The sequence below is a fragment of the Ailuropoda melanoleuca genome, chromosome 16 (assembly GCF_002007445.2).
Source record: "Ailuropoda melanoleuca isolate Jingjing chromosome 16, ASM200744v2, whole genome shotgun sequence".
NCBI classification, from domain to species: Eukaryota; Metazoa; Chordata; class Mammalia; order Carnivora; family Ursidae; genus Ailuropoda; species Ailuropoda melanoleuca.
In genome coordinates this window covers 10,885,457-10,901,240 of record NC_048233.1, presented here as the reverse complement: position 1 = coordinate 10,901,240, position 15,784 = coordinate 10,885,457, and the positions used below count along the sequence as shown (strand labels likewise).

Here is a 15,784-nt window from a genome sequence, read left to right as displayed (position 1 = left end):
TTAAACTATGATACCTTTATGACCACAGATTTAGATCATTTAAAAAAAGAGAGAGAAAGAAAGAAAGAAAGAGAGAAAGAAAGAAAAGCAAAAACAAACAATAGTAAGTAACAGCAAATGCTGCTGATCAGATCCATGCCCCATATCGGGGGCAAGGGTGGATATGTGTTGAAATCCCATAGAGTAACTGCAGGGATTTACAGTCTATTTTGATAAACCCAACATGTGTTCACACTGTGCATTCTTAATACCATAAACATTTAAATAAACCCTCATATATTGGGTGCTTGGGACCAATAAAAAAGACCAAAATGGCACCAATGGCCCAATCCTCCAGTCTCCCATCTCCTCAGCCAGATTTGAGGGTTGCCCATGGGGTAGATATAGTAGATACAGTTTAAAAGTGACATAGTGTAAAATGGTTCTGTAAGGACTATGTCTGAAGTATTTTGGATCCATATCTTTCTAATCTCTGGAAGAGCCGCAAAAGTAAGGCTAGATATCACAGTTTCATTTTAATGAAAAAAAATTTTTTTAACATCAGCTGTGTTATAATCCATGAACAGAGCTCTTCACACCTCCATCTGTTCCTGTTCGTGGAAGCCAATCCAACTTTGCTCTAAGGCCTCTTTCTCTATGGCATAATTACTATTGGCTCTAGGAACCATATTTAATAAATCCAACCTTTGTTTTTGGGGGAATGCACACAGTTAATTTTAGTTAATTTTATAAAATCAAGTCAACTTATACCCATTATTTAGATCCAAGTACTTTCAATGAATACTAAGATACTATAGAAGAAAATTCCAGTTGTAGAGTCTAGCATCTGCTTTACTTTTCGTTATCCTAACCATGTTGCGATAACTATAAATAGCTTTAGATTATCTTCCATAGCTAAAGATACAGACACAAATTTGTTAGGCAAAGAAAATGCAAAAAGAATGATAGAATATCAGTCTGTATTTGCACATTAGCAAACAAGAGAATTCTCCCCTTATTTCCTCACATGGAAAATTGCATTCTATAGTATGGTTAGAGAAACAACACAAGTGACTGGACTAGATGAAAGGAACAGAGCTGTTTATTCGTGGAGATAGGAACTGCCCATACAAAATTAGAAGTGGTTGCTTTTCAACTGGAGACAAATTCATGACCTAGATATGAAGCAGGAAATTTTAATAGATTTGACAATGAAGTCAGAGAATATAACGTCCTTGGATGCATACCTAAAATGGGAAAATGTGCAGAATAATGGTTTAAATTTTTTTTAAAACACAGAGGCTTTGATTATATCTAGTGTGTAATTAATACATACTGGCTGAAAAATAGCTAAAGCCATTTCAGACTTTTTAACATTCTCCACAAAGGTGTTGCATACTTTTTTTTGTGTGTGATTTATTCTTGATACTTGTTATTTGTCGAAGTTATGGAAATTTCATTTTTTTAAAAGAATATTTCATTTTAACTGTTTGTACATGGTATGAAGAAATGGAACAGATTTTTGCACATTTATTATGTGTCCAGAAACCTTGTAAATGGATCATATTTTAACAATGTATTAAAGAAGGCTTTTGGATTTTCCGTGTAATCTCAATCATCATCTATGAATAATATCAGTTTTGTTTGTTTTGTGCTTTACAATCATACATCTTTTATGTCATTTTCTTGCCTTACTGTGATTGATGGAAACCTCCAAAAAAAAATAGACATAGTGAGATGTTTTTAGCTCATTTGGTCCCAAACTCAGGGGGAATGAATTCAGTGTATTCAGGAAACTCCAGGTTTTTGTACATATTTTTATTAGGAAAAAGCATAGCGCATTCTATTCCCAGTTTGCTAAGAACATTTGTTATGAATAAATGTTGATTTATACTAAACTTTTCTCCCTGGCATTTCTCCTTTAATCTATTAATGTACTGATTACCTTACTTGGTTTTCTTTTTTTTTTTTTTTAAAGATTTTATTTATTTATTCGACAGAGATAGAGACAGCCAGTGAGAGAGGGAACACAAGCAGGGGGAATGGTAGAGGAAGAAGCAGGCTCATAGCGGAGGAGCCTCATATGGGGCTCGATCCCATAACTCTGGGATCACGCCCTGAGCCAAGGCAGATGCTTAACCACGTGCCACCCAGGCGCCCCACCTTAATTGGTTTTCTAACGCTTCATTATTGGGATCTCATTGACAGCGCAGTTTGGCTTCTAATCAGAGCTATTCTTTCTATACTAAGGACCTCCTTGTTATCTCCCTGTAAGAGACCCTTTTGTTAATATCCGGAAGTACTGGTTATTCTCTTTTTCTTTCTTTCTTTCTTTCTTTCTTTCTTTCTTTCTTTCTTTCTTTCTTTCTTTCTTTTTTGGTTATTCTCTCTTTTTAACATTCCTTGTCTTTGGTTGCTTTGAAACCTTTAGCCTCTGGGTTTCCCTTTTCTATCTGACTGCTTTTTGTCTTTGGTTTCTTCATCCTCTGGTCTTCCTCAGGGCCTTAGAACTCATCACCTCTTATGAGATCAAGTGTGTGCTGATAACTCCCAAATCTCTGCTTATAATCTAAATTTCTTTTCGGAGGTGCAGTCACAAATACCCAAGTGCCTACCCCATCTTTCTATTTGGATGACTTAACAGATACTCCAAAAGTGTTCAAAACAGAACTCACCATCCTCCAACTTTTCTTCTGTCTCCCCACTTTGCTTCTAAACCTACTCTCCCTCCAGGGATTCCCTCAGGTCCCAACACTCCATGTATTCAGGTGCAAAAGAAAAGCCTGAATGTGCTGGCTTCTCTCCTTTTTATAGCCCCAAATCCATCACTGAGACTAATTTTACCTCCTAAATGCTTCTCACAGCCATGAATTTCTCTCCGTTTCTAGACATTAATCTGGTCAAAGCTATCATTCTCCTATTGAAAATACTACTACCAAATTTCTTTATTTTCCTTCAGCCTTGCTGTATCCAATAAGTTCCTTCCTTCCCTCTCCCCTTCCTTCCCTTTTTTCTTTCTTTCTCTTTCTTCCTATAATTTTAAATATTTGTCCTAAATTATAAAATTTGTCATGCAAAATAATTTACCAATAGTTCATTATCTATCATTGTTGTTAATATACACACTTAAAAATTAATAGAATTTAATTCAGGAGTGTGACAGTAATGTTGAAAAGGGCCAAGTATTTTTTTTTAATGATTTCATTCATTATTTTGGATATTGTCTGGCAACACCTGAACACTTAATGCCAAGACACAAAATTTGTAACTTTGAGTTCATTTCTGATACATTGATGGCTTTTGTCAAAATCATCGTTCCTAGAATACAGAACAGATACTGTTGTTTACTATTTCCTTATTTAATCTGAAATGATTTTTTACCGATTTTCTGTCTATTAAGGCTAAATGGACAGCATTATGTCTCTGGCCAAAACAAATAGAACAAGTACAAAGATAGAGAGCAAAACTGGGGAATATGTTTAATTGTGGACCTGTCACTCAGAGATACCTGAAGAACATTTAGATTGTAATTACAGTAAATTATCAGTGAGAAGACTTTGATTTCAGAAAAGTAATTTGGGTTTTGCTGTCTTTTTGTATATTGTTTGATCAGTCCAAAATATAACTTAGCAGTTCCCTCATGAAATTCTAATTATCTATACAATCCAAGGCAAATGTCCCGTTTTTCTCTTTCCCCAATAGTAATGTTTGTACCTCCCTTTTTTGGTGTTCACATTACATTTTATTCTTCTTATTGTTTCTTTCTGTGTTTTCACTATTTTATGGATTTCCTAATGCTTTTTTTTTTTGGTAGTAAACTATATTGCATTTAGAAATGGGTCTGACCTATAGCAGGCTCTAAAGATATATTCACTGAATTATAACTAAATTTTAGATTACATTATTTAGATTTAGATTTTTTCAGAGCTTTCTATGAAAAACAACTAAAATATTTGGATCCAATTGGTATAGTATTTCAGGTGAGGTGATTTTTTCACAACTCAGTGAAAAAGAATCTGACCCATATTTGCATGCTAACGAATTTGACTTTAACCTTGTAATCATTACCTCAAGTGGAAAATTTGAATCCTTGGCAATCATAAATAGGAACACAAACTGTTTGGTTTGGAAATTAGTAGCTCTTTCAGATAAATAAAAACATCTTCATGAAAGTATGTGAGACGATACACTTAAAGATCGTCTGGATTAAGATCGGCATTACAATAAAACAGAAAGATTTTGTATGTGAGACTGTATCCAACAGCAGGAAGTCCTGCTTAGGATGGGAATTGCAATAAAGGCAGTGAAGATAACTATCAGAAATGGATGCTATTCTGAAAGCGTTTGACTATAAACGTATTAATAGAATTAGAAATTTAGATTTTTTTTTCCTGTGGAAATGTTAGCTGGTTTTGATATAATCTTTCTTACGCTGTCGACAGCAGAATTCATAATTGGAATGTTGGGGAATGTGCTTATTGGACTGGTAAACTGCTCTGAATGGGTCAAGAACCGAAAGATCTCTTTAGCTGACCTCATCCTCATGTGCTTGGCTATCTCCAGAATCACTCAGCTGTTGGTGTTACTGTTTGAATCATTTATGATGGGACTAAATCCACCTTTCTACTCCATTTACAAACTAGCAAAACCTGTTACTTTGCTTTGGAGAATAACTAATCATTTGACTATCTGGTTTACTACCTGCTTAAGTATTTTCTACCTCCTTAAGATAGCTCGGTTCTCCCATTCCCTTTTCCTCTGCCTGAGGCGGAGAATGAACAGAGTGGTTCTTGCAATTCTTGTATTTTCTTTGTTGTTTCTACTGTTTGACTTTCTATTGCTAGAAGCATGGAACGATTTCTTCTTGAATATCCATGCAATGGATGAAAGTAATCTGACTTTATTTATGAATGAAGGTAAAACTTTCTATATTAAAAGCCTGATTCTTCTCAGTTTTTCCTATATCGTTCCTATTGCTCTGTCCCTGACCTCATTGCTTCTTTTATTTCTGTCCTTGATAAAACACATCAGGGATCTGCAGCTCAACTCCATGGGCTCCAGGGACTTCAGCACCCAGGCCCATAAAAAGGCCATTAAAATGGTGGTGTCTTTCCTCTTCCTTTCCACAGTTCATTTTTTTTCCATACAATTGTCAAATTGGTTGCTTTTTTTATTTTGGAACAAGAAGAACACAAAGTTTATTATGTTGACTGTATATGTCTTTCCCTCAGGCCACTCACTAATTTTGATTCTGGGAAACAGCAGGCTAAGACAGACAGCCTTGAAGGTACTGTGGTATCTTAAAAGCTCCCTGAAAAAAGGAAAACCAATTTCATCTTTGCAGATAGACCTTCCAGAGCCTTTCCAACGATGAAGACTTAGGAGTCTTTGAGAACTATAAAATGTTGATAGCAAAGTTAACTGAGCAACTTAAGTCAGAGGTGGGAAAAACATGACCTCGCAGCTTAAAGGTCTAATTTTTTTTTTATGAAAAAGCTTTTCATTGTCATTAGAGGTCTTGTTGATAACATGGGGATGAGATGTTGGAAAATAATATTCACAGGGCAAAGCAAAATAAACTGGAAATGCATGCTTATAATGTTAATCTTAATTTGAAATCCCAAATCATAAACATTTTTGATGTATCTTGGCACTTATTAATTTTGCTAAATTCTAGGATATGCGATATTATTTTCAGAGTGGCAGATACTGATATTTCCACATGCTATGTAATAGAATTAAAAATACAAAAATTATTCCATAATTTAAAATCACACTTGTTGCTACTATAAAAAGATCATAATTACATTTTGAGAATGATTATGCTTGTGTTTGTGCACATATATTTTGTTGCAATCTGATTACGAGAGTTTTTAGAGAAACAAATAGAAAACAGGTCAATAAGGAAGGCATTGAAAGCAAAATTTATAATAACACCGTATGTTTAGTGTAAATGTTGGATCATATGTATATGGTGCTGTTTTGACTAGAATAATCTACATCTAGATAAGGTAATGACAAATTGTAAATAAGGTTAAGGGTGGGAAAGTTTACTATAAAATTTTGAATATGATGGTATGGATTACATCATACAGATGCTATGCAGGTATGTACAATGGAATTCTTTATAAATAAAGACTTAGGGTTTAGATGTAATCTTTAGAATGTGTTAAAGAAACAGAAAGTTGTAACTGATTGATGATAGATGTGTGGGTTATAAATTAATCTTGATGGAGCTATAGGTATGGGCACTGCTCTAGGGCTGTTCCCTGGAGCTGAGAATGGTGTTAAAATTATTCCCATTTCTCCCTTTCCTCCCTCACCGGGTGTAGAAAACTAAATTGCAAATGCATCCAGGCTATGTGGTGCTTCTGTGTATCAATGACAGTAACGATGTGGATAATGGTTTTAATGATAAGAAACATTTCACTATTTTTACAAAGTATTTTATGTTTTACAAAAGAAAATGTACATGTATTGTTTTGGGCACTGACTTAGTCCTGTCACTGTAATTGTCTGGCCTTGGTGAAAGGGAAGATGCAAAATTAGATTCAGATACTGAGCGTGTTTTAGATATCCTTTCATATCAATGACTTAAAGATAATCTCGTGCTCTTTATAGGATGATAACCAAAACCATTACATAGTTTTTAGTTTTATTAAGCTTTTCTTTGGTAGGCGAGATAAAGTAATTGAGCCATTTTACGAGCATCTCTTGTTTCTAGTAAGTGGGCCTTAGAGGTAAGTGTGTCAATGTTTGGCTAGAAGTCCACATTTAACGCAGCAAACTGAGGGAGGTGGAACTCTAAGGAATAGGGCCCTATTCTTGACAAAGAAGGACATAAAGGACTAGTAAGAGAAGATCGGGTCATGGGTTGGAGTTATTGCAATTGATGTATTGTCATCTGTCTATTTGAATAGCAAGTGAGATCAAGCCCTGCACCTCTACTTTTCTCATAACAAGAGCCTTTGTGGGGGGGCTCAGCGGCAGCTGAACCGCCAGCCAAGACGAGCCACTCCCTACATGTATGTTGCCAGTCTCATACAACTCGGAGAAGAAATACCAGTAATCGTATCTTACTCTGGAACCAAAGTGCTGAGGAAAGATGGAAAGATAGATAACTGACTGCTTGCATGACCCCACTTCTCCCTTCCCAAGTCTTAATTAACAATGTTATGTTAAATTTGCCAGTAAAGGGATGTCTGGGTGGCTCAGTCGGTGAAGGGTCTTCCTTCTGCTCAGGTCATGCTTGATCCCAGTGTCCTGGGACCGAGCCCCACGTCAGGCTCCCTGCTTGGTGGGGAGCCTGCTTCTCCCTTTGCCTCTCTCTCTGCACCCCCTCCCCCAGGTGCGCATGCCCTCGCATGCTCTCTCCCTCAAATAGAGAAATAAAATCTTTAAAAAAAAAAATTCACCAGTAAAGTATGAGCTTGTAAAATCCTAGGCACCCACTCCCAATGTAAATTAAAACAGAACACGAGGTCTATGCTCCCCTCGTCCCCCCATGACTTCCCTGTGTGGCCTTGGGCTTGCTCCATGTAGCCTTCAGGACTTATGAATAATAAACTGTGTTTTTTCCTTTTTCTTTTCTTTTCTTTCTTTTTTTAAAAAATATCTTTATTTATTTGAGAGAGACAGAGTGTGAGCACAAGCTGGGAGTGGGGGCATGGGGAGGGGAGGGGCAGAGGGAGAGGGAGAGGCAAACGCCCCGCCTGAGCCGGGAGCCCTATGCCTGGCTGGATTCTAGGATCGCAGGATCATGACCTGAGCCAAAGGCAGATGCTTAACCCACTGAGCCACCCAGGCACCCCTAACCTTGTTTTTTCAAAGTTCTCTGATGGTCGTTGCTGAGATGAATCATCATAAAAACCAGGAGGGTCAATCCAACTGCTGTCAGGTGAAGACCATCGGCCCAGCTCCTTCCTGGGATGTTGCCAAGGGCTCTTAGTTTCATCACAGGTAAAGAATGTAAGGACAGACCAGACAGGGTTGAGCGGTGCAAGTGAAGAGTTTATTCAAGAGAGAGAGTACGCTCTTGAAAGGGAGTGGGCCAGCTCAAGGGAGAGCTGTGCCCCGGGTTTGGGTCTCTATCTTTCAGTGACTAGTGTTAACTAAGGGGTGCAATATTTCTTATTTGGGGAGGAGATTTTTTGGGGGGTGGGGTTTTGTACCTTTTCTCCCATATTTGTGAGGGTCTCTGGCCTTCTTTGTCTTGGTCCTGTCTGGTTTGATCTGGCTTCTTCTGTCTTTGTTTACACAATTCTACCAGGACAGGTTGCTAACTTTCCTGATAATGGGCCTTGACTCCCCTTTGCTGGCCTCCAGGCATCCTGTTAAAGCCTGTCTCCTAACACAGCTGCACCTTGGCTCTTGTGGGGAAGAGTCTGTGGGGGCCCACACAAGTAGTGAGGGCCCAGGTGAGAGCCTCGGGCATTGGTAATCCAAAGCATCACTACTGATAGTCTGAGACCAACGGGAAACAGGTCATTTGTTAACCAGAGTCACTACTGGCTGAATGGGGAATGCATTGTCGGAGGGCAAGTGGGCAAAATTCCTGTCTTATGTCTGGAGAATCTTCATAGATTTGCAGCTTGTGGGTATAAAGGTTTTTGACTGAGTTTAGAAGGAACTTTAAGGCATATATCAAGGAGTTCTCAGTGAGTGCCAACAATATATCCCAGACCAATTAAGTCCGAATCCCTGGGGTTGGCTCACAGGCATCAATATATATTATTAATATAGTAATAATTAATTAATAATAATGTGTATGTACATACACACACATATACGTATACCTAAAGTTCTCTAGATAAGAGAGATAACCCTGCGGTCCAGGTTGAAAGGTCATTGTATTGAAGTTACCTGTTTGTCAAAACAAAAAACCAAACTGTATTTTACTGTAACTTAATTTTGGATGAGACAAAGGCTTTAACCAAAAGTAGAATTAATGGAAAGGAGAACCTCCCTCCCACTCCCCCACTTCTCCATTTTTTTTTTCCTACCACATTTTTTCCTTACTATTTTTTCCCTCTCAGCTGACAAGAGCTTATTTAGAATCAGATAGGCAGTAACTTATTGAGAACAAAGCTCAAAAATCCAGAGTAGAGTAATAGCTCAAATAGGTCTGATTTTGGTGCGTTGGCATACGCTTTTTTTATCATTCTGGAAAATGATTTCCATTTGTATCTATTTCTTCAAGAAATCCAAAGAAGCTTCAAGATCCAAGCTAGTTGTCATTCTCCTTATAAAACCAGGATGAACTATTGACTGTAGATTTTGTAACACACCCCTCTGAGTTGCAGTTACATTGCAGTCAAACTTTCGTCACATTGAATAGTCATAATTTACTTAATGTTGCTTTTTCTAATACTCTGAGAGCTCCTTAATGTTGCTTCTCTTTATTATACTTACTTCATATACAATAGTATCTGAACTATTATGGATTTTATTGAATGGAATACACGAATAATGTCTGTATTGGAGAGATTTATTTTTAGACAATTCTATTAAAATTAAGAAGCCTGGATCCAAATGGTATTTTCAGGTGAAAAGGAAAGTGCAAATCAGTGTAAAGAAATCTGTCTCATATTTGCATGTTTGCATATTGGACTTTATTCTTCCGGATGTTCTCACGAGTGGAAAACTGCTGTCCATGCCAATGATGAGTGGGGACATTTACTGTTTAGTCTGGAAATCAGACGCTGATTGGAAGTTATGTTAAAGTTTTTCATTTAAATCTGTGGGACTGGATCTCCTTGCGTATACTTCAGAACTACAGCTGGAATAAAAGAGAAGGATATTTTCGGAAGATAAGTGAGACGGTATCTGAGCATTTTTCATATAAAAGTGAGAAGTATCAGACTGGATTTTATTCTGCAACATTTTGACAGCCAGAAAATCAGCGAGACGTAGGACTAACTTTCTGGATTCTTTCTACAGAAATGCCGAGTCGAAAATGCTTTTCTGATAGCAGCAACAGGAGAATTCATAACTGGAATGTTGGGGAACAGTTTCATTGTACTAGTTAACTGCATTGACTGGGTGAAGAGTCAAAAGCTGTCATCAGCTGACTGCATCCTCACCAGCCTGGCTCTCTCCAGAATCGTTCTTCTTTGTACAGTACTATTTGATTCATATTTTACGGTGTTTTGGGCACATCTTTATGCCACTGACAAAACTAGCAAAATTCATTAATATTTTTTGGACACTGAGCAATCATCTAGCTACCTGGTTTGCCACCTGTCTAAATGTTTTCTATTTCTTCAAAATAGCCAATTTCTCCCACCCCTGTTTCACCTGGCTGAGGTGGAGACTTAGCAGAGTGCTACTTGTACTTCCACTGGGGTCTTTATTCTTATTGTTTTGCAACTTTGAATTATCAGATATATTTACTAATTTCTGGGTTAATGTCTATCGAGGATATAAAAGAAACTCAACTTGGTCTCTAGATGTAAGTAAAACTCTGTATTTTAACAGCTTGATTGTTTTCAGTTTCATCTACTTAATCCCCTTTCTTCTGTCGCTGGCCTCACTGCTCCTTTTATTTCTTTCCCTGATGAGACACACCAGGAATATGCAACTGAACTCCGGCTCTAGGGACTTCAGCACAGAGGCCCACAAAAGGGCCATGAAAATGGTGATGTCTTTCCTTCTCCTCTCCACGGTTCATTTTTCTTTCCTCCTAATAACAGGTTGGACTTTCCTTTTACTGCATAATTCTCAGGTCAGTTTTGTTGTCATATTATTATCGACTCTTTTTCCTTCGGGCCACTCATTTATTCTGATTTTGGGAAACAGCAAGTTGAGAAAAACTGCTTTAGGATTACTGTGGCATCTTAATCGCCACCTGAAAATGGTGAAACCTTTAGCTTCACAGACTTTTCCAGAATTTTCTATATCCCAAGAGAATTAAATTAATGAAGAGACATTGAAGATCCATTTTAAACTTTGTTTTTCTATTACTATTATTCTCACTAGATACTATTAAACATCACAGACTTTCCCCAGAATGACCTATAAACTTAAAAAGCAAGCATCATTCATTATAACGCTTGCTAGTAGCAAGAATATATTTGAGACATATAAAATATGTAATGCAACATGTATTAATTTTATATGTGCTGGCAAATATTTATTACATTCCCATGTGAGAAAAATGATTATTTAGAAATGGAAATCCCTTCCGAGTTGAAGTAGGTGGAATATTTGTACAATATTAAGTTAAAAATAAACTAAGGAATAAAAATGCTGGAAGTGTATCATCCCATAAGAACAGACGTAACTTTTAACACATAGAAATAGACTCATTATGAATCCAAGCTAGAACAGACACTACCTTTGTTGAATAAGAGAAAAATCAACTTAGCTTATAAAAAGAAACTGAATAATTATTCCTAAGTGTATAAGGATACTTTTGTGTACTTTGTAAGGATCAAAATCACACTTAAGATACTGAGTTTGTGTGGGGTGCGTGTCTGTATGTAAGGATTATATGAAGGCTGGTATCCCTTGTCAGAGAAGACAAACACAATCAACTCACCAGGGATAAGAACAGAAAGTTTGAAGGAGAATATTGTGTATTTGCATAAATTTTAAACATGTTTGTGTGTATATATAGTGCTAGGTTGATGTTTGTAATAAAATAATTGAAATGAAATCAAAGTAGCTGAAAATGTACATAATCTTAAGGCCAGCAGGTGGCAAAACTGTGCTTGTTAATGATATTGCAATTTTGAATAAAAGTGTGTTATCTAGTAATTTTTAGAAATTATAATTTAAACATATTGAACTGTCAGTAATGAAGAAATTGTTGTAGGGTTTTAAATTACCATAATTTTTCAATTGTAGAAGCAAACAAAAAACAAAAACTAGATAATAAATGTTGAAACATATGTGGGTTGTAAGTTAATTTTGATGGTGCACTAGGTCAAGTCTGATGCTGAGAATGTAAAAACCAGAAGGGCTTTGTCAAGTGTACTCTTCCCGCAGGGAACTGTGCTATGGGGTGCTCTGATGATGATGAGGGTACATGAATATACCCACCCACAAAAAGATTTAGATTTTTTTAACTTCACTCATTATGTTGGACACTATATAAGAAATTTCCTGGGGGGCAGGAATTGGATGAAGGTGATCAAAAGATACAAACTTCCAGTTACAAGAAAAATACATACTAGGGATGTAATGTACAACATGACTACTATGATTAACCCCTGCTGCATGGTAAACTTGAAAGTTGCAAAGACAGTGGATCCTAAAAGCTCTTGAAAGTTGCTGAGAATGGATCCTAAAAGTTCTCGTCACAAGGAAAAATAGTTGTTTTTTTTTTTTGTATCTATAGAAGATCATGGATGTCAACTGAACTTATTGTGGTAGTCATTTTGCAGTATATGTAAATCAAGTTATTATGGTGTGCAGTTTAAGCTTACACAGTGCTGTCAGTTATATCTCAATAAAACTGAAAGAAATTTCCTAATAATCGTCACTGGGATTATCTTACTTTGGGAAAGGTGGAATTCTAATCATACTAGCTATTATTTATATTCAGATATTGAGGGTAATTTCGTTTGGAACACATCCTTTTTAGTAAGAAAGATTATTTTATACTTATTAGAAACAAGCGTATTTAGTTTTATTTTTTAGATTTCCACGTGTCAGTTAACTTTTATTGACCAAGATAAAAAAAAAATTTAAACAACCATGCACAGCCTTTGCTTCTTAGGAGTGGGATTTAGCAGTAAATGTCTAATTAGGATTAAGTCTTCACTTTTCATGTACTAATGTTGGAGAGATGAAGCTCTAGGAAGCAGGGGCCTATTCCTGGTAAGAAGCACAGAAAATGACTACTAAAAGATGAGGACTGGGTTACAGACTGGGCAGTAGCTACTGATGTACTGCCTTCTCCCTATTAAAACGATATTTTGAGATTAAGGTCCATACCTCCCTTTCCATAACAAGAGCCTGTGTTAGAGACTCCAGCCACAATCTCAGAAAAGCTACTCCTATCACATCTATAGCTAGTTCCATGCAATCTGGAGAGAACTGTATCTTATTCTGGGACCAAGTCATTGGGAAAATAAAATGATTGTCATTGCTTTCTTCCCAATCACTTCCTTCCAAAAGAAACTTTTTAATTGTATTTTTAAGTAATCTCTACACCCAACATGGGGCTTGAACTCAAAACTCTGAGATCAAGAGTCACATGCTTTACCGACTGAGTCAGCCAGGTGCCCCAAAAAGAAACTTTTTATAGTCTTAATGTAAAAAATTTCATTTTTTTCCCCGGTTTGCCCAAATCTGAGACCAGGAGAGTTGCAAATAACCTGTTTTTAATGCCAAAGAGACTTTTGACTGAGCCCTTGCCCTTGGCCTAGTGCTTGGCCAAGACCCTTGCCCAAGCTAAGACAGTGTAGTGTTCAAGCCATATTGAACTTTACTGAAAGAAAAGGTCCCAATGGAATTACGCATGTATCAATACAGATTTCAGGGATGACACTGTTCAATTTCTGATGGTTTAGCTATTTTGCCCGCTGTTTTGGATTGAACTTCATGTGCTCTAAGCCAGGGACTTCCTTAACTGGGGTACAGAAACAAGGGGGCCATCTTTAAAACCTGTAATGCCACAGTCCACTCACCTGTGACACTGATTAATGCTTTTTGTAGAAACCTATGCCACGTGCTAGATTACTCTCAGAGTAAAGCTTCATTTAAAAAATTGATCAGATGATTGGTTTGATCAATTCAGAAAAAAGTTACTGAAGGGGTTATTTATTAAAAAAATTATGGGTGACAGATGGGCTATTTTCAATTTTAGCGATTTTGGGAAACGCCAACATGTACACAGTTTCAGAAGGGCACACCACGGTACTTCTATTCCTTAGCATGCTTAAACTAGTTTTAAAAATAACTTTCTTTTCCCTTTCATACAGATCTAACCTGACCTCTGAATTTTAAGGCTCCTATTAATTACATTTGACTTCAGTTTGAGATATTTTCAAGTTTTCTTTTTATCAAGTAAAAACTAAAATAGTTTCTTGAAAATAGCCCCCTTTTTCAAATAAACCCTTTTGTTTTGTTTTGTTTATCTGTTGCCCCACTTCTATTACTGTGCCTGATTTCAGAGTGAAGACATTCCAAGCACAGTTATTTCATTAGCGCTTTTTACCTTTTGGTTGTGACAATTTATTTTTCCTCAATTTGGTTCAGATTAAAAGGTATACCCAATTTATTTCATTCACTATATGAACAACCTTCATTTCTCTTTGTTCACTGATGCCGTCTACCTTACTGTGACTAAATCCACATACTTTATATTTGAAAGCCATGAAGATGGGCAAAATCATCTGTCTGCTGCAGATCCCTAATTAGGATAGGAACTGCCCTCAGATGTACTGCAACTAAGCTACTAAGATTTCCGTAGTTTCTTATTTGTTGTAGGCACTCAGTAATGTCCTTGGCCTTTTGACTCTCTGAAGGGCATTGCTGAGATTTGTATTTGTGTGGAGTGGAGGTGGGAGAAGTGGACTTAAGTTGTGAAGATTCATGACTTGGGTCTGGTGGTAATCTTGCTGGGCAACAGGCTATTGAAGAATTTTTATTAAAATTGCAAGCAAGTTCCCACACTCATGGTAATCCAAGCCACCTGATGTGAATCAATTGAACCCTACTGGAAATTCTATTTATTGCAGGGGTTCCTTTCTTGGTTCACTTGCCTGAAACTTCCAAGTCTGTTCTTCAGACTATTTTCCAGGCTCAGTTTCTGGCAGTTTCTGCTCTCTCTCTTTTTTTTTAAATGATTTTTTATTTATTTGACAGAGAGAGACAGCGAGAGAGGGAACACAAGCGAGGGGACTGTGAGAGGGAGAAGCAGGCTTCCCGCCGAGCAGGGAGACTGATGGCGGGCTTGATCCCAGAACCCTGGGATTATGACCTGAGCCATAGGCAGACGCTTAATGACTGAGCCACCCAGGCGCTCCCACTGTCTCCTTTTGTTCATATATTCCTAAACTTTCCATTCCCACCCCTTTATGTCTCCATGTGTTAAGTCCTATTTTCTTTTTGACTCTACCAAATCTATTAATGCTGCACCAGGAAAAGCCTCCGTTAAAATAGGTTTGCAAAACTTTGTAACAGAAAATTTAGGTTAGCCTCCTCAGAGCAGTGATGGATTATTTCAAAATTCATGATTACCTGATCTCTACTGCTTAGGGGGGAAGAAAAGTGTTTCTTTTCCAATCCTAGGGATTAATGTCCTTTTCTCTATCTCCCTCCATCCCCTTCCTCCCCACAAACAGGCCAAATGACTTTAGACAACAGAAAGTATAAAACGCTTGAATTTACATTTACATATCAAATTATATTGAATGTTTATATTCTAATATATAAAGCCCTCAATTACACTGAAGAAAAAGATATTGCCAACTACGACTCAGGTAATACTTCTGCTTGAAATTTAAGAAAAAGGATTATTAAAAAAAAGGATTATTCAGCATTACCTATACATTAAAAATACTGAATCACTCATTGAAAGTATCTTTAGGGATAAACGAGATTACTATGATCACCATTTCCCTTTTAAACTGTAACACAGTCCTGATTCCCCAGCATTTTATCAGTTACACTTCATAAATGTGTTTTTTCTTTATTGGTGAGTCTGCTTCTTCATGCTGGAGGGATTTCTGGACCAATCAATATTCATGATGGCCTGAAAAATCTCATTTATGGGCAATAAAGTGGATCACCTTACTATCAGGGGCAACTCTATTTCCTTCATTGACTGATGACTATGTGTAGAAAAAACAACTAA

The 15,784-nt window shown here is 36.9% G+C and overlaps 2 protein-coding genes across 2 annotated transcripts; both read left to right on the top strand.

The window, feature by feature from the left end:
- The first annotated feature begins 4,180 nt into the window (after positions 1 to 4,180).
- LOC100478347 (taste receptor type 2 member 42) lies at positions 4,181 to 5,356 on the top strand. Its single transcript, XM_002924835.4, has one exon. The coding sequence runs from the start codon at positions 4,379 to 4,381 to the stop codon at positions 5,351 to 5,353; it is 975 nt and encodes a 324-aa protein (XP_002924881.1). The 5' UTR covers positions 4,181 to 4,378; the 3' UTR covers positions 5,354 to 5,356.
- Positions 5,357 to 6,079: 723 nt separating this feature from the next.
- LOC100478602 (taste receptor type 2 member 42-like) lies at positions 6,080 to 11,245 on the top strand. The gene is given in 3 exon segments (XM_011231841.3): positions 6,080 to 6,085; positions 9,919 to 10,152; positions 10,154 to 11,245. Coding segments are annotated over 3 exon segments (978 nt in total). The 3' UTR covers positions 10,892 to 11,245.
- The last annotated feature ends 4,539 nt before the right edge of the window (positions 11,246 to 15,784 follow it).